The following is a 22,582-nucleotide window of genomic DNA, read 5'->3' on the forward strand; positions in this document are numbered from 1 at the left end:
AATGCAGAATTTCCCAGTAGGTCCACACGGAGGCAAATTGTCCTCTAGTACCAGGAGCAAGTAAAAGTTCTGCGTGTTCATGCATACACCCTTTTCTGAGTTGTCACTGGCACTTTCAGACAAGGTGCCTCCACTGGCGATGTTCTGGGCTAATCCTTTGCTGTGGGGCTGTCCTGTCTGAGGACGTGTGGCTGCATCCCTGGCCTCTGCCCATTGGACGCCAGCAGTACCTTCCCCTCAGCCTGTGAGGACCAAAGCCTATGTATTGCCACGTGCCCCTTACGGGGCAGAATCACCCCTGGATGATAACGTGCATTAGGACCTAACAAAATTAGGGGCAGCTCCCCTGTTCAAGCCCTGGCTGTGATGAGGGAGAGGGGATGGGGTGGGAAATTCAGGCCACTGAGACAGAGACCGGCCATATGGACTTGGGTCTTTTATTCCCAGCCATGCAGAAGGTGAGCGCGTCCAGATGCAGCCAGCACTGGCCGCGTTCCCTGTGGGCCCCACGGTGGTAGCCATTCACAGCTCTCCAACCTCCTTTGAGGCACCGAGGAGCCAGATTCTCTTTGTTCTCTAATTGAAACATGGGAAGCAAATCAGAATTATTTCGACGCACAGATAACTTCGAATAGGGAACCTGGAAACATGTCAAGTCCTCATCCCTTGTTGCGCCACGTCACCAAATTGATTTGGGGAAGAGGGGGACCTGGGTGTCCCAATGTGAGTTTTCTTGCTAAAGCACAATACACAGTTCTTCACAGTCCATTAGTTCCACCTGCTTCCCATGATAAAGTCAGAGCGTTACATGGGCCTCGTGAGTGGTTTTCCTGAAGGTCAGAAGAAGTGAGTTGCCACCCTGCCATTCACTAGCTGTGTAACTCCGGACATGATGTTTCAAAAGTCTTCCTTCTCCAGATGTAAAGGGGAGATGTGAGTTCTTTCCTTCCTTCACTCACAGAATTATTTGACGAATCAAATGAGATCATAGATTTGAAACTATTGTAAACTAGAACATGCTATATACACAGGACTGTTGGTATCACCACTCCTGTTACCTTTTTAAAAGATGGATGCTTCACATACTGACCTGTTAAATATCCATTTGTTGCCCAGCTGGCGTGGCTCAGTATTTGAGCGTCGACCTATGAACCAGGAAGTCGCAGTTTGATTCCCAGTCAGGGCACATGCCCGGGTTACAGGCTCGACCCCCAATAGGAGACGTGCATGAGGCAGCCGATCAATGATTCCCTCTTATTTGATGTTTCTATCTCTCCCTCTCCCTTCCTCTCTGAAATCAATAAAAATATATTTAAAAAGAAACAAACAAAAATCTTGAAAAAAGAAAAAAATATCCGTTTGTTTACTCAAATCTGTCAGCTAAAAAACTGCTCTAACTAGGATATCTTCATTGGCTTTAACCACTTACCCAGGCGGAATTCAAGAACCCCCGGCGGGTTTTAAATCTCACTCCCAGCTAAGTAATAGGTTTGAAGAGAAAATGGGAAGTGACGATCAGCATCTTATTCACAGGCATAATAGCGATGCTGAAACTCCCCTTCCCCATCCCTGTTGTCATTAATGTGGGGTTATTACTTAACGTGCATCCTTCCCGGGGTGGGCTGGCTGCCTGCACATTGTGCGCTAAGGCGACCGTGTGTGGCTCGCGCACTGTGTTCAGGCCTTTCTTCCACTTGTCATGTAAGGAAACAGTCCTGATTTCTGGGTTTGGAGCTAGCAGCTCAGGGGCACGGCTTCGTCAGGATTCTCAGGTGCTTCCACATCCATCATTCATCTCGGTCCTCAGAACAAGGGTCTTTGTCTCTAGTTTCCACATGTGGAATCCAAGAAGGGAACTGACTAGACTCCAACTTGTGATTTTTTTCAAACACTGAGTCTAGTACTCATTCCATTATTTTTTGTTGCTTCCAGGTCAAGGATGCTTACATATCCCCACACCAGGGAATTTTCTTTAAAAATATATGTGATTGATATATATATATATATATATATATATATATATATATATATATATATATATATTTCTTTTTTTTTTAGAGGCCCAGTGCAAGAATCTGTGCACAGGTGGGGTTCCTCGGCCTGGCCGGCAATTGGGGGCCATTGGGGCCTTGGGAGGTTGGCTGGCGGGTGGGGGTATCACAGGAGGTTGGCTGGCCAGGGGGAGGGACTCTCCTGCATGGAGCATCTGCCCCCTGGTGGTCAGTGCGCATCATAGCAACCGGTCATTCAGTCGCTTAGGCTTTTATATATGTAGATATGAACTTGAAGATGTCTGTGCAAACAACAAAAAAGAACTAAAGTTGCAGAGCTGTGCCATTGATTTGTGTCTTGATTTTTCCCAGCTAGAAGTTAGGATTGATTGGTTGGCTCATTTCCCCAACTGTTGTGTACCTCAGGCTTGATCCTGCAGAAAGTATTTGATAGGCTTTAGTAACACAACACAACACGGAAAACGATGCCAGGCCCACTCTTGCTTGCACATTAGCTTCACATGTGATATTTTCTCTTTATTTGTTAAATGTATTTCATATTGTGGTAACACTGGTTTATAACATAAATCAACATCTCTATGTACTACAGCGTGCTCACTATCAAAGTCTAGTTTTCACAGCCGTACCTTGAGGCCCTACCCTTTTCAACCCCTCCTTGCCCCTTCCTCCTGATAACCACCAATCTGTTGTCTGCCTCTGCAAGTTTGTTTTTCTTTTGTTTGTTCATTTGTTTTGCATTCATTGTTCTGTTTATTTTTATATTCCACCTATAAGGAAAATCATACGGTATTTGTCTTTTTCTGTCTGATTTAATTTACTTACCTAATACCCTCAAGCTCCAACTGTGTTGTTGCAAATGGCAGGATTTCGCCTTTTTTCCTTTCTATGGCTATGTGGCATTCCATTGTGTATGCACATACGCATATCACGCCTTTTCTGTCCATTCACCAGTCAGTGGACACTTTGGTTGTTTCCAAATCTTGGCGATTGCAATAAACATAGGGGTGCAGGTATCTTTTTGAATTAGTGTTTTCTTCTTCTTCCAATAAATACCCAGAAGAGGGATTGCTGGATCATATATTTGCTCTAGTCTTAATTTTCTGAGGCCTCTCCGTACTGTTTTCCACAGTGGCTGTAACTTCTGACCATTATCAAACCAGAGCCAGCATCAGTGCCAGGCCCAGATTAGACATTCGGGGCTGGGCCTGGGGGTGGCCCAGGTGATTCTCTTGTGCAGCCTGGGCTGGACCTTGGCTCCAGGTGCTCTCCTCAGTGTCTCAGGGGAGGGCACCCAGACTCCAGGTGGCCTTTGCCCTGGCCCCGCGACAGCATTGTTCATACAAAGGCTGGGCATCGGAGGCTAAGCTTTCTCTGGCATCTTAAGATGGTCAGGAACAGAAATTAGGAATCCATTCTAACAGTCCTTTGGGATCTAGACGTATTTTTTAAGCTTTCCTGTCTGCTTTTTATCTTGGTGGCTCTGGTCGCATTGACTCTCTCTAGCTCCATGGAATAGCCACCTTCACCTCTTCTGACTTTACTCCTAGTTCCAGGTGTCATTAGTGGCTCCACCCCAAGAATTCTAGTAAGGCTTTGTGTGTAGCTCTCACTGCCTCGTGATCATTTGAATATCTTATTTTGAGTCCATTTGCAAAATGATTAAGATTTTTGGAATGTGCCAAATCCGATTTTCAGCCCCAGCTCCTATAATCCTTTAAGATTGTGTGATTTCCTTGATGTGTACTTTATGGGGTCATCGTCTGACTGAAATGATAATTTTGTAAATGGCTTATAGTGTCTGTTACATAGTGAGCACTCAACAGATGCAATACCAGTATTGTTATTTTCATAAATATAATAATACCCTTCCCCTTTTAACTACTGTCTCCTAAGAAATAGGAACATCAACATTTGCTAATACAGAGTTTGGCACACAGAGTGAGTATTGAGATAAATGAGTCACTTTCAGAATTAGGTGATTTTTTTTTTGAAGGGGGATTTAGAGCATTAGGAATTCCTTTGATCAGTAACCAAATCCCCAAATGGAAGTAAGGCTTAATGGGATTATCTTGTACCACTCACCATCTTCTACAGCTCTTTCCAGGAGTGACATTCCTCTCCCGTCTGCATCTCCATGCACGATAAATTCTAAATCTAGACAAGTCAGACAGCTCTCCTCACACCTGGTCTCCTTGGCAACCCTTCGTATAAATAGTAAGGGCCTGTTTGGGGGCGGGGGGTGGGGGGGAGGGAGGTGAATGTCCATAAACAGTCTAAGTCATCTGAACAGGGCCAGGTTCGAATATTTGAAATCACAATTAAGACCTTCGGCGAACGTTGGTTAGAGCTGAGTGAAGGCATCATCTTTCCAGGGGTGACCTTCGAAGAGGGTCCTTTTGGCTTGTAGCCAGGGGAGATTCGGTCATTGACAAGGCTTTCCTTTGGATCTCTTTACGACACCACAAGAGTTTTATGAAAGAAAACAGTTTTCACACCAACCAGAAATTAACTAAGTGGCACCTCTGGTTCATCCACCTTCACTCTCCTTATCTGCTTGGGGTTGCCGCCCATGTATTTAGAGCAACGTTGGCCTGAAGCTGGGAACAGGAGCATCACAGGCAGGCACTTCATCTCCAAGAGATGGCCACGCCCTCTGGGAAGGAAGCACCTCCTTCATGCAGAGCGGAGTGGGGGGGGGGGGGGCGGCCTCTAATTGCAGCCTCTGTGGATGCCCTTCAGAGGGTTCCCTGCAAAGGAGGTGGGGAGGATGGCAAAGGAGGAATGGGGGTGAGAGGAGGAGATGGGCACTGTGCTCCCCAAATCTCCAGATGAACCTGAGAATGGATAGCCGTAATGTTTCCTGGTTAAACTGCCTTCTGATTAAATTCAGGAAGAAGGGGAGAACGGCTGGATTCTGCAGGTGCTAGGTTTTTGATTTACTTGCCTGTTTTGTGGCTAGTGGGGTGTCCTACAATCCTGCAGAGCGCAGTTTCTCAACCTTTTGAAAAATGTTCTATCACCTTACCCCCAGGAGCCTTTTTAGATAGATCTTTTTCTAATAGCGCTCTCTAATTGCATCTCGCATGAGATTTTCATAACAAATCATAGTAATATCCAGGGCTTTTTTTTTTTTGCCCTTCAGGAAGCAGTTTTTGCCCAAGAATGAATGCATGCTGAAGAGTACATGTGTGGTGACAGGGGAATAGGAGTGCGCTTCTTCCCTTCCATGTACTAACAAAATTATTATCTCCATTTTTTTGGCATTTTGACAGAATTGAGAGAGAGAGAGAGAGAGAGAGAGAGAGAGAGAGTTACTTTTAGCTGGTTAAGCTGGGTCCCCCAACTCTCCACGTACTGTGTTGTGTGTAGGTCACATTCTTGCTCCTGGGTCACCCGTGATGTCTTTCTGCAAACACATATGAAAGACATCATATGTATTAATACATCATAGGACACACATTGATAAACACCATTCCAGCTAACTTAGAACTAGAACAATGTCACCAATGCCACCTAGATGTCTTTTCCATTTCATCACCCACCTCCTCCAGTCGCCACCAAGAGAAACCACTCTCCTGATTGCTGTAATAGTGCTTTTTGAAATTGTCTTTTTGTCTCCCTAACCTGTGCTATAATGCCCTCAGAGCAGTCGTCTGGTGTTTGGATGAATGAATGATGAATGAAGCAGGTTCATCAGTATATCCCCATCACAAGGAATGGTTCTCAGTGAGCATTGTCTGTATACCTGCAGTATTTTACTTTTTCAAAATGATTGATTGAGCCCTGGCCAGTGTGGCTCAGTGGTCAGAACATCATCCCGGGCACTGACGGGTCATGGGATCGATTCCTGGTCAGAGCACATGCCCAGGTTGCGGGTTCGATCCCTGGTCACGGTGTGTGTGTCAGGCAACCGATTGATGTTTCTCTCTCTCTCTCCCTCCCTCCATCTCTAGAATCAATGAAAAACATATCCTCGGGTGAGGATTAAAAAAGAAAAACACGATTCATTGGGCGCCTTCTGTATGTCAAACACTGTGCTAAGTGTACACACATAAATACATACTGTGCTCTGTAATATGAAGAATTGCAGCTTCTAAAAATATTAAGTTCAGGCTACACAGGAGCTAATGCAATTTTCTCCTCGGCGCATTGAAAAATCTATTAGTTATGAAGGCGGCTACATTTCAGGAAATTAAACCACTGTAACAGCCCAGTTCACAAATCAGGACTCCCAGTGCTTTGAGACGCTCCATTTCATAACATAAAGTCCTGAGGGATGTTCCGGCAATTTGTAAATGCTCCAGCGACCAGTCCCCCCAAGCAGCACCAAGCTAAACGGAGGATGCTCCTTGCCAGGCGAGAGAGAGGAAGGGGTTCCATTGTCACTCATCTGAGGAGGGATGTGTGTCTAGAACCCCGATCACGTTCCTCTTGATTCACTGCCTTTGTCATCATCCCAGGATGAATTTTGTGTGTGGAAGATGGTTTCTCGGTAAATTTCAGGTGGAAGCCAGCAGCCTTATTTTAGACATGGCTTGTACGTTCTAAATAAATGCTCATTGCTGCTCAGTATAGTTTGCTGTCACCTGTAAAGACTGGCGTGGGGCCTCTTATGGGGTTTCCTTCCAAGTTTGCATTGTGGGAAGATGTGGGGCAAAAGTAGATTTACAGTCGTTTATTTGGAGAATAGCACAACAATGCAAGAATAGGCTCTGTGTTTTGCGATAACCCACTTTTGTGCCACCCGTATGTAACTCAGCTCTCCTGTTGGTACTGGTTCTGTAGAAGTTCACAGTTGCTAGCCTGGAGCAGCTTTTACTGAAATTAGATGTCTGAGTTTAAAAAGAGGGATCGCCTGGCTGGCATGGCTCAGTGGTTGAGTGTCAACCTATGGACCAGGAAGTCATGGTTGAATTTCTGGTTCGGGCACATGCCCGGGGTTGCGGGCTTGATCCCCAGTGTGGGGCATGCAGGAGGCAGCTGATCAGTGATTGTCTCTCATCATTGACTTTTCTATCTCTCTCCTCCCTTTCTCACCGAAATCAATATATCCTATATAATAAAAGGCTAATATGCAAATTGACCAAACGGTGGAACGACCGGTCACTATGACACATCCTGACCACCAGGGAGCAGACACTCAACACAGGAGCTGCCTCCTGGTGGTCATGTGCTCCTGGAGCTCCACTCAGCCAGAAGCCGGGCTCATGTGGCAGCACTAAGAATGTCCCATTGCTGGCTTAGGCCCGCTCCCCGCCATCGGTCCTAAGCCATCAGTTGGACATCCCCCGAGGGCTCCCAGAGTGCAAGAAGGCGCAGGCCTGGCTGAGGGACCTCCCTACCCCCTCGAGTGCATGATTTTTGTGCACCGGACCTCTAGTATATATATAAAGAGAAACAGCCAAGAAAACCTTAATGGCTCCAGTCACCCACCCACCCCAGGGCATAGGGTTACCTGCAGAACTCCTGGTCTTCCATGGACACCTTCTTTTACTAATCTTTGAGAAAAATCTTCTCTCCCCATGCACCAACCACTTCAAGTTCAGAGGGGCCACTTCAGTTTAGGGCTGTCTTCTATCTTGTTTCTGAACAGGAAGCTGGTTGGTGATCCAGTGTAAATGGTTCAGTCACCAAGACCTTGAGAAATACAGCACTTCCCGTGTCTCCTACTTTGGTGTGTCTTAGTGTGTAGTCTGGGGGCATCTACCTTGGAATCACTTGGCATGCTGATTAACAGTACAGATTTCTGGGCCCTGCCCAGACCAGGTGAGTCATTCCTTCTGGGTACATGACCCTGTAATCTGCATTTTTTCCCACATTCTCCAAGGTCTTGATGCCTCTCAGCTGCCTTCTGTTAATCCTTTTCCTTCACGGGTCACTAGGACTCATTCCAGAAATGAGATCACGGCTCTTTGCTAATGAAAACCTCTTTGTTTCTTCCCATGGTCTCTCCAGGATATTGTCCACCGCTCTTTAGAATGGCATACAGGCTCCAGCATCTGACCCTTTCCCAACTTTCCGTAGCCTTGCCATCACTTCCAACTCTAAGCTGTACCTGAGTCTATCAGATTGTAGCTATTTTACACACACACACACACACACACACACACACACACACACACACGCTCAGTTCTTTATTTATATCCCTGTGTCTTAAATGGTGTTACATATACCTCTCCTTTCCTCCTAATATTCGAGAAACTCAGTTTTTGATACCAAATGTCCAGTGGACATCTCTAAGTGAGCACTCCCCCCACCTTCCTCACATTCGCGGTCGGTTGTCCTCCTAGTGACTGCTGCTCTGCCCATACTTGGAACTGATCACAATCCAGCTCAGATCATGTAATTGCAGATGCGGTCGCTGGTTTCCATGACGGCTCAGTATTCCTCATCCCCTCGTGTTCACACCCGGGCTAGTCCCTTCCCACGTTGCCTAGGGCTGACCTCTCTCGCCAATAAGACGCTGATGAAATAACACTGTGCGCCTTCTGAGGCCACGTCATAAAAGACACCCCAACTCCTGTCTTGAGCTGTCTCCATCGCTCACTCTGGGAGAAGTGATCTGCCGTGTTGTGAAGACATTGAAGTAGCCCTGTGGAGTGGTCCGTGTGGCAAGGAACTGGGCTTCCTAGTAGCCGGCCTCACTGCCAGGCACGCAGAGGATCCATCTTAGCCACAGATCCCACACATTCCAGGGTCTTCAGGCCCCACAGATGTCTTGACTGCAGCCTCATGGGAAATCCCAAGCCACAACCCCCAGCCAAGAGGCTCCCAAATTCCCAGCACAGAAGCTGTGCGATAAGAAGTCATTTTCGCTGTTTGAAGCTGCTGTGTTTTTTGAGGTCCCTTGTTATGCAGCCATGAATAATGAATATCGCAAGACCATAGACTCCTAGAGCCTCCATTCATCACGGACACTGGTCCCCACCTCAGCACCTGGCCCGTATTGCATGTTCCATAAATGCTTAGTTAAATGATTCCAACTGAGCTACACCAGAGCTTTTCTTTGCTGGTGAGGGTAAGTGCAAACACAGATGGTTTTAGCTAGTAGATATGACCCTTAGATTTTCTGTTGTTCTAAAGACCAATAGTAATAACATTAAAAATTAACAACAAGCCCTAGCCGGTTTGGCTCACTGGATAGAGTGTCGGGCTGGGGACTGAAGGGTCCCGGGTTCAATTCTGGTCAAGGGCATGTACCTTGGTTGCAGGCACATCCCCAGTAGGGGGTGTGCAGGAGGCAGCTGATCGATGCTTCTCTCTCATTGATGTTTCTAACTCTCTATCCCTCTGCCTTCCTCTCTATAAAAAATCAATAAAATATATTTTAAGAAAATTAACAACAATAGCCAATACTAACATACAGGGGTGGGCAAACAAGTTTACAGTTGTGAGTACTCCGAAACACAGAGTTAATTCTTGTATTGTTATTTATTAAGTATTGTATTATTTATTTGTATTATTTTTCATTTTCTTATTATTGTCACTAGAGGCCCAGTGCATGAAATTCGTGCATGGGGGGCGGGGGGTTCCTTCAGCCCAGCCTGCACCTTCTTCAATTCAGGACCCCTCAGAGGATGTCCAGCTGCCCGATCCTGGTGACTGGGCATAAACCAGCAGTCAGACATCCCTCTCACAATCCGGGACCGCTGGCTCCTAAATGCTCACCTGCCTGCCTGCCTGATCGCCCCCAACTGCCCCCCTCTGCCAGCCTCATTGCACCACGTAGCCTGCTGTTCAGTCGTTTGGTCGTCCCTCACTAACCCCCCTGCCAGCCTGGTTGCCTCACACAGCCTGCTGTTTGGTCATCCGTCTGGTCGTTTAGGTCGTGACAGCCCCTGGATTTTTATATATTAGAATTATTGTATATCCTTATAATTTATCTTTCAGGCTATGACAGCTGGTAACTTAACCTACTTTTGCCCACCCATATATAGCCCCGGAATTCTCACAGTCCTGTGGAATATGTGCTCTACGTGTGCCCATTGTACAGATGAAAACGACTAAGGTCCATAGAGGTTTGATCACTTGCCCAAAGCGAACCAGCCTAGTGAGCAGTGGATCCAGGATTCAAATGCAGGCAGACTCCAGAGTGCATGCTCTTAACCAATTTAAAAGCTAATATGGAGCCCTTACCATATATCAAGCACTGTGCTGGGTGCCTTAGTTCTCCTGCCTCATTTAGTGCTTTTCCAAACCTCATGGACTACGTATTGTTCTATTTTCTCTCTTTTATGGGTGAGGAGATTGAGGCTTAAGGAGATGAGCTTGACCGGGCAGAGGTGGTGAAGTCGGGGTTTGGAATCCGGCCAGTCGGACTCCCCAGGCTCTGCTCCTTCCATGACCCTCTCTCTGTGGCATCTCCCAGAGTTCTCTCACCCCAGCCCCTCTTCCTCCATTTCTCAACAGTGCTGTTCTGAACACACAGGTCGGTTGTCAAGACGACCACTCAGAAACAACATGAAAGGCCAATGACGTTTCAAACATTTCTGCAGCTAGGATGAGTTCTTTTTTTAATTTTTAAAAATGTGTCAAGTGACTTGTAATCCACAGGAAAATGTTGATATGGCTCAGAAGTCTATTTTGAGCAATAAATATTTCCAGGATGACGGAGGAGAGCTTCCAGGCTCCAGATAAAAGAACTCCCTGGGAAGGGAGCAGCACATGCTGCTATTATCCCTATTTTACAGATGAGAAAATGAAGGCCCAGAGAGACTCAGAAGCCAAGAATGGCCAACTCCAAGGCCTTTGTACCTACCTGCCATTCAGTACAGATTCTTGATGAAGGAAGATTTGGTGGGATGGAGGAAGAGGTTCGGTTACAACTGTAGGTAACCCGGAGCAGTGGAAGGGAGAAGAAGAGAGAAACGCCATTTCTGGGGAGAAAGTCTAGGGCTGGGAAGTTGGGGTGAGTTGAAGGACTTGGCACTCATCTCCCAAACTTCAGGTACTGGGATAATAACGCCGGACCCTTAGACTAGTTGGGAAGGTTTAAGAGACCCCCAGAAAGCTCCTACCATAATACCTGATACCCAGTTAGCACTCCGTCAATGCAAGATGGTATTGTCTATTGTTACCATTACTGGGCATCCCAGTGCCTCTGGAAAATAACATCTTCAAGTAGAAATGGACACCATTCCCCAATAAAACCAGCCTTTTCCCCAGTTTTCCCTTGTCTACCAACCGTCAAACACCTGCTTCACCATCGGGAAATCAGTTTCCCTCCTGCCCTAGGTTCTAAGCAGTCACCTGTGGGTTCGTGTCCTCTGTCCAATCCTGAGCCATGCTCATGTCACTACCCTGGTCAGATCTCCTGAGGAACTGTCCTATGGACCCCTCACCATCAGATGAACCCTGGAATCTCTTGCAGAACTTTATAGAACCTCCCCTCGGGGTTCACCCACCCAGAAACCCGCAGCCCTGGCAAGGCGAATGTCCCTCAACCCCCCACTTTAAACAGAAAGCCTCAAAACCTGGCATGCATACTCTCCTTTATATAAGTGCATTAGGCGGTATTCTTGAGCATGGTTGCACTTTTGCTAATTAAATCTTAGAACATGCTGCTTAGGATTATTAACAGCCATTGCCAGGGTAAGAATATGTCCATTAAAATAAGCCTAACTTTCAGTTTTATAGCGTTTTAATTACACAGACCCTTTGGTGTGTTTATAACGATAAAGAACATAACTAGGATCTTGCCCTGCCAGGGCTGGCGTCTCTGTAGGATCCTGGGTCGGTCTGCATGGTGCCTTCCAGGTTGTTTCAACCCTCCCTAAGGGGATGCTCTTCTGTCCACTGACCCCAGACTTAGTGTCCCTGGTGGATTGACGTTTACTGCAGGGTGGGAGTAAGATCAATACCAGTGTGGGTTGCAGCAAGAGACTGCCCCATAGGTTGCCTGGGTGACCAGTCCCGCCCACATGTCCTCCTAATTCACTCGGGTTCTCTCCCATTTGGAGATCTTACCAGAGGATGTTTCCAGTTTCCTGGTAGATCTCAGCTTGTGATCTTGTTCATCTTTATGTAGAAATACCGAAACGGGTGATAGGTGACTTACTTCCCCCACCAAAACCACCTCCATTCCCAGCCTCCCCTTGTACTGTCAAAGGTACCCCTGATTCATTGCTTTTAGCAAACTCACAATCCAGAATCGTCTGAGCCTTGGTAGTGTGGACAGAAGTTCACTGGAGAAGAGAAATGGGCTTTACAGAGGCCCACGTGCCCGCCCAGCGTTGCAGTCCTAACAATTCGGTGAAGTGAGTGTTCTAAGCTCCCATTTTGCAGATGAGAGAACTAAGGCTCCCAGGGGCACAGTGACTTGCCTGAGGCCACACAGCTTATTCGCAGTGGAACTGGTACTAAAGCCCAGGCAGTGGGGCTCACCCAGCCGTGCCCCTGCCATTGTACCACCCGGACCCTGGACTTGAGCAGTTATGGCTGCTTCTGCTCCTAGTGGCGGCAAAGGTCGGAGGTAGCATTTAAACCCAGGCCTGGCTAACTCGGCAGCCATGCACATTCATCAGACATTTTTTGAGTAATGACTTGTTGCCACAGTAAAAATGACATCATCCCTGCCTCAAGGAGTTCCAGCCCAGAGCCAGAGAGAGACATGGGCAATTAAACAAGGCGTGGCAGCCTGCTGTGCAGAAGGCAGGCAGACAGCTGGGTCTGGAGCCCGCACCCAGCCCGGGGCAGCGGGGAGGTGGTGGCCAGAGAGGTGTTACCAACCAGGGCCAGGGGGTGCCTTCTAAGTTGAGATTTGAAGGAAACATGGAATTTGGATGAAGGTGGGGGAATGGGAGGGATGTTATTTATATGCTACTTCTAAGAGAATGAACTGTTTATAATAAATATATCTGCTTCTTAGCACACATTCTTTCCTCCCATAGATTCCTTAGTTTTCTTTCCCAATACAAACTCATTGAATGCTTCTGTTACCTCTAATTGTACACTCTGACTTAATGGATTATGTGTTAAGTTGGGGGACTTGGGGCGACATCCAGGCCTGGGCTCCTGTTGAGACTTACTTATTCCCGTAGTCCCACTGTTCTGCGATGCATCCGAGCGCCTCACACGGGTTAAAGTAAATCCAGAGTCGGGGGAACCCAATTAGGTGGCGTAACCACTGCCCTGGTGTTCAGTCTGCACCGAGCTCTCCTGCGCTGAGGGTAACCACACGGATGAATAAGCTAATGAGAGGTCTGGCGAAATAGCTGGGCTCTGCAGCGTGGACTGAGGATTGCCAAGCTCTGGGGCGGGCAGATTCCCAGGGGAGAGAGATACTCAGCTGAGTTCTGGAGGCCGGGCTCCTAGGAGGAGGCGTTTTCTAAAGTCTGCTGCAGGGAAGTGCTCGCAGCATCCCCAGGCCTCGGCAGCGAGTCATGAAGCTAACTCCATAGGAAGGATAACGTGGTTTGGGGAGAGACTGCAAACCTAATGACAGATCCCCAATAAAGCCCTGCATCTTGCTTGCTGTGGACCTTCTTGTGCTGTTCGACCATCTGTTCGTCTGTTGTTCCATCCATTCACCCATCCATCCACCCATCCATTCACCCATCCATCCATTCACCCATCCTACAGACATGCATTTTGCATCTATTCTGTATGAGGCATTATGCTTTGATCTTGCCATGATTCGGTTAATTCAATGGCGGTGTTAGTTGTGTTCGGTGAGTCCCTCAGGTCCTCCCTCTCCCTCCTCCACCCGGCTTTGTGCCCCATGAGGGCCGAATCTCTGAGCTCAGGGGGCTTCTCCAGTAGACCAGTGGGAAGGAGGAGAGGGGCTGGGGTCTCTCTCCCTGCCCCATCCTGGGGGATTGTCACAGGCAGCCCATGTCCCTCTGCGGAAGGTCACTGCACCTGCTGGGTGGCTTATTCACCTGGCATTCTCTCTGATTCCAGCAGCTGCCGGCACTGCCCTGCAGGCCTGGGTGGTAACGGCCCCCACTCTTCCTCCCTGTGCTGCCCAGTCCTTGTCCCCCCCCCCCACTTAAGTTCTGCATACACTTCTGTTCTTTATTGTTGCATTCCCCCCTTCCCCCCCCCCCCCCATGATCCGCGTTGACTGTGCTGCTTCCGCCCACACCGTGTCTGGTACAGTGCAAGCATTTAGAAGTAACTGCCTTTTATAACTGGCAGACGCTCAGAAAGGCCAAGCAATCATGTCCCATTTGACCTTGCGGTTAAGTGACAAGGCCAGAATCTGAGTCCAGGTGTGCCTGATCCAGAACCCACGGTTTCCTGCTGGACTATCTTCCAGAGACCCCTCCCCCACCTCCCGTGGGAAGCAGGTAAAGAGGCGTGGCCACCTGAATACCTGCAATGAGGGGCATCAGGAAGAAGTTAGGGCTTATTCACTGGGGGTCTTTTGTGTCCCAGCACTTCCATCTGCTGTAGATTGTGTGATATGCTATCAGTTTCTGGTTGTTCAACTCGGCTCTATTTTTTAGAACAGTGTCCACACAGTGGAATGATAAGGACAAAAGGGATGAGTATTTTGTGGACTCTTGTGAAGATGGCCCCGTTTATCACTGAAGAGTTGCATTACAAGCCTTACCTTCATGGAAATAAGAAGTGTGCTTCTGCTCCTAAGCAGACTCCTCCCGGCAGCAAGGCGGGGAGGGGCCCCCACCCACTGTGACCTCCCTAGCGGACCTGTTCCTTTGAGAGTTGTCATCACACTGGAGTTAATGTACTGTTTTTAGCCTTGACTTTGGGTTCCAGGTGGTACCAAGCTGTGTGTCTTGCGTTCAACTCTACCTACCTATGGGGCATGAGTTGTTACAGCAGGTGAGGATTTCAGGGATGGCCCTCCATGAGCTCATTTGGCGTGTGTGTTTGTGTGTGTGTGTGTGTGTGTGTGTGTGTACACGCACATGCCCGCGCACGTGTTTGCATCTTGTTACCCGTGAAGAGTGTTGCATCAATGATGACCAGTTTTTCTTCCTGTGTTTGTGTGAAAACCAGGAGAAGGCCGCAACATTAATTGGTTTAATTATTGCTTCAAAAAAGAGATAAGCATAAGCTGTAATAATACCACTAAGTAGTAATCGTTAGTGATTGAAAGAAATACATCTACCTCGAAAAAAATTAGCCACTGTTTGCTAGTATATATCTGATTCAATTTTTGTAATTTTCTTTCTTCTTTTGTGCATATTCTTATTTTCTCCCCTGAGCCTATCCAATTTCTGTAATAGCAAAAATGTTATTTTTAAAATCTGAGCATAGTGTTCCCGCCTAATAGTTATTTTATAAATACTGCTTTTCCTCTCCCTTGATTCAGATACATTTTCTTCCCCCCAAAATTCCACATGCCACACTGCACATTACATGAACAAATCTTGAAGAAAAGAGTCATTCATTTATTCCACAAATTTGTATTGGGTGCTTTTTATGTACCAGGCACTATTTATAATGTTTATGCAAAACAAATTAACGTAGTGATTTTTTCTTTTCTTTCTCCTTCTCCCTCGCTTCGCCGCCACCTGGTGCAGTCTGAGGTTTCCTGGATCCCCAACAAACATTACTCGGGGATTTACGGCCTGATGAAGCTGGTCCTGACCAAGACTCTGCCCGCCAACCTGGAGAGGGTCATCGTCCTGGACACAGACATCACCTTCGCCACGGACATCGCAGAGCTGTGGGCCGTGTTCCACAAGTTCAAAGGTAATTAACTGCGGCCCGTTTCTCTCTTCTGTCTTTGAAGGTGTCGGCATGCCAGGAATAGTAATTGCCGTTTTAAAAAATGCGAGGTGCACTCTTAATGAGGTCATGTTCGTGGAATGGATAAGGAATCACAGATTCGGTTGAGGAGCAGGTCTCTTGGCCTTTGCAAAACCTCGAACTGGAATTTGCATTTCTTTAGTGAATGAAGAGAACAGGGCTATGATCAGGGGAAGAACCCCGTGGAGGTGCTTTGTATGAGATCGGTATCCACTGTGTATATTTGTATGCAGGTCGTGGAGCGCTGGCTTACCTGTGCGGAGACGTGCATTTCTCGGGTTTCTCTTTTTGTCCGACGAGACTTTGATTGCAGAGAAAGCCTGGGAGGTGGTGGAGATGCGTATTGATTAGGGAGGGTTTGGAAATGTTCTTATGGCTTGTGCTTTCGTTCCTGTTGCGGTTTGTTATTTTAAAGGGGTATGTACGTTTACAAGATGTTTCTTCAAGCTGTTCGTTTCTTATTATTGATGGTTGTAGCTCTTGCCCCGGCCTCAGTGTATGTGAGGGTGTCCGGTGGGAAATCGTGAGCCCAGTTGGTGTGCGTAACTGAGAGCAGTGACAGGTTAGCACAAATCTTGGGCTGTTAGGTTAACATCCTTCTCCCAGATGTTGTCCTTAAATTGTGATATTTTAAAAATTCTTCTATGTATTAGACAGATACAACGAGAGGAAATTTGATGAGATTTTTTTCTTTATTTTTTTCCATTTGTTTTTTGTTTGTTTGTTTGTTTTTGATCCTGGCTTCTGGGTTTAACATTCCTCTTCCCGCTTCTATAACTCCTTATCCTGTGAAGGTGAGATGCCACTTAGTGATTTTAAATGACAGCATTTTCATAAATCACAGGATATTCCAGTTGGTTTCTGTTTTCACTCACGGAACAGAGAGTACAATTCCTCACCTACTCTGGCCTCTGCTTGCTTTCTTCCTGGGGTCTCTTAGCTCTGGGCTCATTGAAAAAAAGTCCTCAGCGTGTCACCTGGGAGACACTCTGACCCTCACACTCTTTCCCTTGCCAGGATCCAAATGTACTTTCCCACCCATGTCAATAAGGACACTAATAAAGACATCATTTAGCAACAGTGCTAACACTGAGTGTGTCTCAGCTTCCTAATCTCCTCATAGAATGCGTGGGTCTCTCCGATTTCATAAGTCAGCCGAAGCCTGGCGGAGGCCGGGTTCTGCCCAGAGCTGAGACCAGAAAGCACCTGGGTGTTGGCTTCCGAATGCAAGTTCCCCAATAATTTCTGCTTGTTTTTCTGATCTAATTGAACTCCTTGGGGGCAGGTATTCGGATAATGAGATGATATTTTATTCATACTTTTATGCTGATGCTCCGTATTCAGTGATGTGTTATTCAACAGGCACTTCCTTCATCCCCGCTGGGTGTGAGGCGGTGCATGGACAGTGACAGGAGTGAGAACTACCCCTTCTCTGAAGGGGTCAGAGAAGGCAGCTGGGAGGGCATCACAGAGGAGGCGCTGGGCATTGGGCGCCATCCTGCCGGATAGGAGTAGTGATGGTGTGCAGTAGATGCCCACATTCCCCTTTGAGCTGGGAGTGCTGCCTGCAGATGGCCCCCCAGCCATCAGCCTTGTTTGGGGGTGGCCTCAGGTGAGGAGAGGCACCTGCCTGTGGCCACGCCCCCTTCCTGGAGCACCCCATATCTAGCAGTGACTGATGAGTGTAGACTCTTGCAGGAGCAGCTGTTGCCCTCCCTTGGGACTGCCCTGCGGCCGGATTTCTCCCTCTGCCCAGCCCTGCTTTCTTCCCTTGGCGCTCACAGCGCTGCCCCCAAAGGCTCTTCCTAAATTAACCTCCCGCACGCAAACCCCCATGTCAGAGATGGCTCCTGAGAAATTGAACCCGAGTCTGCAGTCATGGCTGCAAGTCTCGCTGGCATAATAGGGGTAACTGAGTGTGGTTAGGAAGGCACATTTCTTCTGGCCGGGCTGGGACCTGCCGGAGAGCAGGTGGGTTCTGCAGCCACAACCACCCTCCTGTACCTGTGGCGCTAAGTCCTGGTATCATCTGTGGAAGGCAAGGCTCTCAAGGCTCCTGCTGCCCCCAGAGCTGGTCCAGGGTTTGGGCTCCGCGACCCAAGGCCATTTCCGGGCAGAGCAGAGTGTGTGGGCCAAGGTCAGGACAGGGGCAGGGCTGCACTGTGTTTGTTCATTCTTTTGCGGTTTATTTCCAGCATTTGTTAGGCCCCCACCACACAGAGGAACGTATCAGATGGCGTTCTTGCCTAAAACTGTGCAACATGGCACGCGCCTTCCCGGAGCTCACAGACAAGGCCGACTTTGTTACATTTTTGTCTGTCGGCAGCCGCGGAGGATAAAAACATCTGGGGTTTTCCCAGGCTCACCCTAACTTCTGGGAAAACACGGAGGAGAAAAGAAGACAAGTGAGCTCTTTTTTTTCCTCCATATGGCAGTCTTTTGTACAAGTTTTGGGTTTTTGTTTTTTGTTTTTTGTTTTGTTCTTGTTTTTCTAAACTGGACCAATTAGAAGCGAGGTCACGTCCCGGAAGATTCCCTTAGGACAGACCCACAAACACAGAACGTTCCGATCCAAGACGGAGACTTGCCCTCTCGTGACGGCGATGGCCCTTGTCATCCTTCACTGTAAACACGCTGAGTGGCATTGATGCAATTAGGCCGTGTCAATTCATCTCCGCAGCTTGCTGTCTGGGCTGCCGTGCTGCTATGTGCAGGTCACGGACGTCCTTGACGCCTTACCGGTGCCGTGAAACCCCCCTTACCTAGGTCATTCTGTGGAGAGTCCAGTAAGAAGCCATTTATAGGGGCTTGCTCCCATTCTCAGCCTCTACCACCGCAGCTTTGGGGGTATCTCCTGGGGGTGTCCGCATGCTCCCTGACCCTCTGCTTCACCCAAGTGTCAAATGCCTCCCTCCCCACATCAGCAGCCTGCATCCTTAGGGAGCCGGCTCCAACCCATGGAGGAATTTTCAGAGCCACTAATTCTTAGCAGAAAGACTCAGGCATGCCGTTGAATTAGGAGTTGCCCGTTCAGTCCTATTGACCGAGCTTACTGGTTGTCTGACTATTGGGGATGGTGCAAGAATAAAACAAGCCCGAAATAAGCCAGTCGGAGAAAAACAAGTATCACGTGACCTCACTCATATGTGGAATCTAATGAACAAAATAAACAAAAATAGATCCAGAGACATAGAAGCGTCGGACAGACTGTTGAACCTCAGAGGAAGGCAGGGGAGGATGGGTGTGGGGGAAGATGTCAACCAATGAACTTGTATGTATATATGCATAGCCCATGGATACAGACAATAGGGGGGTGAAGGCCTGGGGCAGGGGGTGGGGGCGGGCTGGAAGAGGTCGGGGGCGGGGGGAGGAGACATATATAATACTTTCAACAATAAAGATTAAAAAAATAATTTATGAAAAAACAATAAAACAAGCCCAATCCCCACCCCCTATGAGTGTATATATGAGTAGGGAAGATACACAACAGAACAAACAAAGTGAAATAGTACAGTAGACAGTGACTGGTTCTCTTGAGGAAATTAGAGGAGGGAGATAAGGATGCCTGTGTGCAGACGTGTGTGTTGTTTTAATATTCAGATAGGGTGGGAATGGAAGGTTTTACAAGAGAGGTGGCATGTAAGCAAAAACCTTAAGAAAGCAAGTACGCCAGGCATGAAGGAAGAGTGGAATCGTGGGCTGGGCACATGGAAGAGCAGGCTGAAGTTCCAGAAGTTGTGTGACCTGCTTGTTTGGGGAATAGAATGGAGGTCAGAACGGAGCAGAGGGAGCCCAGGAACGGGCGGGATTGACCAGGTCCGATAATGGGTCTCCTTTGTAGGGCCTGCGAGGATTTTGCCTTTCCCTTGGGTGATATGAGGAGCCACGGTCCGGCTTTGAGCAGGGTCACATGATCTGTGTTTTCAGTGGATCATCCTGGCTGCCCTTCTGAGAGGAAGAGGAAGGAAGGAAGCCATGGAGAAGACTGATCATCAGGAGAGACGCGTTGTTGGCTCAGACCGGGTGGGTCAGCAGAGGTGAAAGAGGCCATTATATTAGGGATACATTTTGAAGGTTGAGCCTTCGGAGGTTCTGGTGATAGGATCCAGGATGAGACACTGATAGGGATCACAGGTGACCCCTGGGGGCTAGAGTGTGCAACTGCATTTGGAGATGAAGGACTGAGAAACAATCAAGTTATAGGGAAAGACCAAGAGTTCGGTTTGGGGCACTTTAATGTGAAATGCCTGATCTGGAATCCGCATGCACATGGTGAGGAGGCAGGCAGATAATTGAGTATTTGTAAAGCCAAGGGACAGTAACTAATATTCCTAAGTACGTCTGTTGCAGGCACTGGGCTAGAAACTTTGCTCATTTAAAAAGCAACATAAAGCGGCCCCAGGAGCCGTTAGAGAACTTCTCACGCTCAGAGAGCCGTCGCCCAGCAGGGCTGGGCCCCAAGCAGTTTGCCTTTGGAGTCTGTGCTCTTTCCGCTGCCTCCTGCCTCCCGTCCAGGCTTCCTGGTGTGTGTGGGGAGGCGGTGGCCCACTGGCCTGGGAGACAGGGTCTGCATCTAGTTCCGGTGTGGCTGCCACTGATCCTGTTCACCCACGACCCCTTAGTGCAGTGGTTCTCAACCTTCTGGTCCTTTAAATACAGTTCCTCATGTTGTGACCCAACCATAAAATTATTTTCGTTGCTACTTCATAACTGTAATGTTGCTACTGTTACGAATCGTAATGTAAATATCTGATATGCAGGATGGTCTTAGGCGACCCCTGTGAAAGGGTCGTTTGACCACAAAAGGGTCGCGACCCACAGGTTGAGAAGCGCTGCTTAGTGCCTCCAAACTTGAAAATTATATCTGATTTAGCCATCTGGGGAAGCTGTTGGGGAGGCATAAATAATAAATGCACACCCATAACTTGAAGCTCTTAGAAGAAAGCCATCCCACATATTCAAGATAGTATTGTTAGGTTGAAAGACAAAGGCCTTCCCTGTAGGAAGAGCATGTTGCCATCGTGGAAAGTTCTGGCCCCTAAACAGGTACAGGCTGTCGTCGAGCATGGGCAGGCCTTCCCCTCCTCACCCTCACAGAGCCACGGAGGGGAGGGGTGTCACACAGTGGGTATTTGTCAGGACCTAACAGACTCACTGTGGGCTAATTGCAGCTAACATTTTTAAGGCCTTCACTCCGTGCCAGCTGCTCTGTTAAGCGTTTTATGGGTAAACTCATTTAATCCTCACAACACTGCCGTGAAGTAATTACTGGTAATGTTCCTGTTTGCAGGTTTGCGAGCCGATGCTTAGGGAGGCAGGGTCGCTGGCCCTGTGTCTCAGCTCTTAAGTGGCACAGCTGGGATTTGAACTCAGGTTGTCCAAATCCAATGCTCTTTCCGACACGGCAGCCTACACTCCTCAGAAGAGGAGGTGGTGGAGCTTGGAGCCTCTTGGGAGAGACCAAAGTTAGATAGATGGAAGGACTCCAGTGACCATGGAAACCGGGGTGGAGAGGGCGGAGCTAAGCTGACACAAGCATTCGGAAAACAGAGGCAAGATCCGAGGCAGAGAGAAGCATGGCTTTCCCAGGGTCTGAGAGATAGAACCTTGGTTTCCAGAATTGGAACATCACTGAATTTCATTCCTGGCCAGCTGGGTGGGAGAGGTTTGTTATTTTCAGATTAATTTGGAAGTAGATCTGCCTTCTCTTACTATATTAGAAACTTCATTCAACTTCCCCGAGCCTCTTTTTTTGTTGCTATTCTATAAAAATGGGGGAATAATACATGAAGAACTCCCCTATAAGCTTCACTCGAGCGGTAAGCCAGGAAACAGCTCTGCCTCTGCTGAATAAATAATACTCCCTCTTTCTTCCCCCTTTCTTCGTTTTCAGCCTGAAACTCCTGAAAGTCAGGGGGACAGAAACCGGCCTGCTTCCTTTTCTTCCCCTTCCCTGTTCCCTTCACGCCCCCCTCCCTCTGGCCTGCCTCCCTCCCTCATCCATTCACTCATTCCTTCTTTCATTAATTCAGTCTCTTTTGAGCCCCTGGATCTACCCTGGGGATAAAATGGTAATAACGCTGATTTCTGTGACCTGCTCTCTGTGTGTCGGGCAAAGGGCCTGTCTCACTTAGTCTTTAACTACCTTGCTCAAGGTCAGACAGCAAGTTAGTGGATTGAAGCCGGGCCAACCCCAGGCCGACCCCAGAGCCCATTCTGTTAATCTCTAGATCTTAGGCCCTGCTGAGCACACAGTTACTTTACAGCAAGCATGTCAAACTCGCGGCCCACGGGCCACATGCGGCTCACAATGAATATTTTTGCAGCTCAGCCAATATAATGGTGTGAGCAGTTATTTACAACTAGAGGCCCAGTGCACGAAATTTGTGCACTAGTAGGGTCCCTAATGGCTGCCGGCTGCCAGCCAGGGCCTGCCTTCGTTCCGCGCCACCTCCTGGTGGTCAGCACACATCATAGCAAGCGATCGAACTCCTGGTTGGTCGAACTCCTGAGGGGACACTTTGCATATTAGGCTTTTATATATATAGAATATGAACTAAGTCTCCTGTCAGATCCAGAATTACTGACATCCACCTTGGATCAGTTTTGAAAGTAATCACTGCAAACAAGATTTCCCCCAAAGTAGGAAAGATAGTAGCAGAGAAGAGATGCCAAGTGTCAGGAAGAAAACATTAATTTTATCATCGCTCTTGTTCTTTTTCTTTATACTATACTTTTCTAAATAAACCTATGTTTCTATGAAAATGAAAGCTTTTGTTTTTTTGTGGCCCACATAAACTTAAACCTTGTTTATTTGGCCCGTGTTAGCCTTTGAATTTGACTTGCTT

At 47.8% G+C, this 22,582-nt stretch overlaps 1 protein-coding gene across 1 annotated transcript in view; it reads left to right on the plus strand.

The window, feature by feature from the left end:
• Window positions 1-22,582, plus strand: part of LARGE1 (LARGE xylosyl- and glucuronyltransferase 1) — a 305,112-nt gene that overhangs the window by 130,704 nt on the left and 151,826 nt on the right. The window contains 1 exon segment of the mRNA XM_023757230.1: window positions 15,506-15,677. Within this exon segment, the coding sequence (XP_023612998.1) occupies window positions 15,506-15,677 (172 nt within the window).

The sequence above is a fragment of the Myotis lucifugus genome, unplaced genomic scaffold, assembly GCF_000147115.1.
Source record: "Myotis lucifugus unplaced genomic scaffold, Myoluc2.0 scaffold_103, whole genome shotgun sequence".
Lineage (NCBI taxonomy): Eukaryota > Metazoa > Chordata > Mammalia > Chiroptera > Vespertilionidae > Myotis > Myotis lucifugus.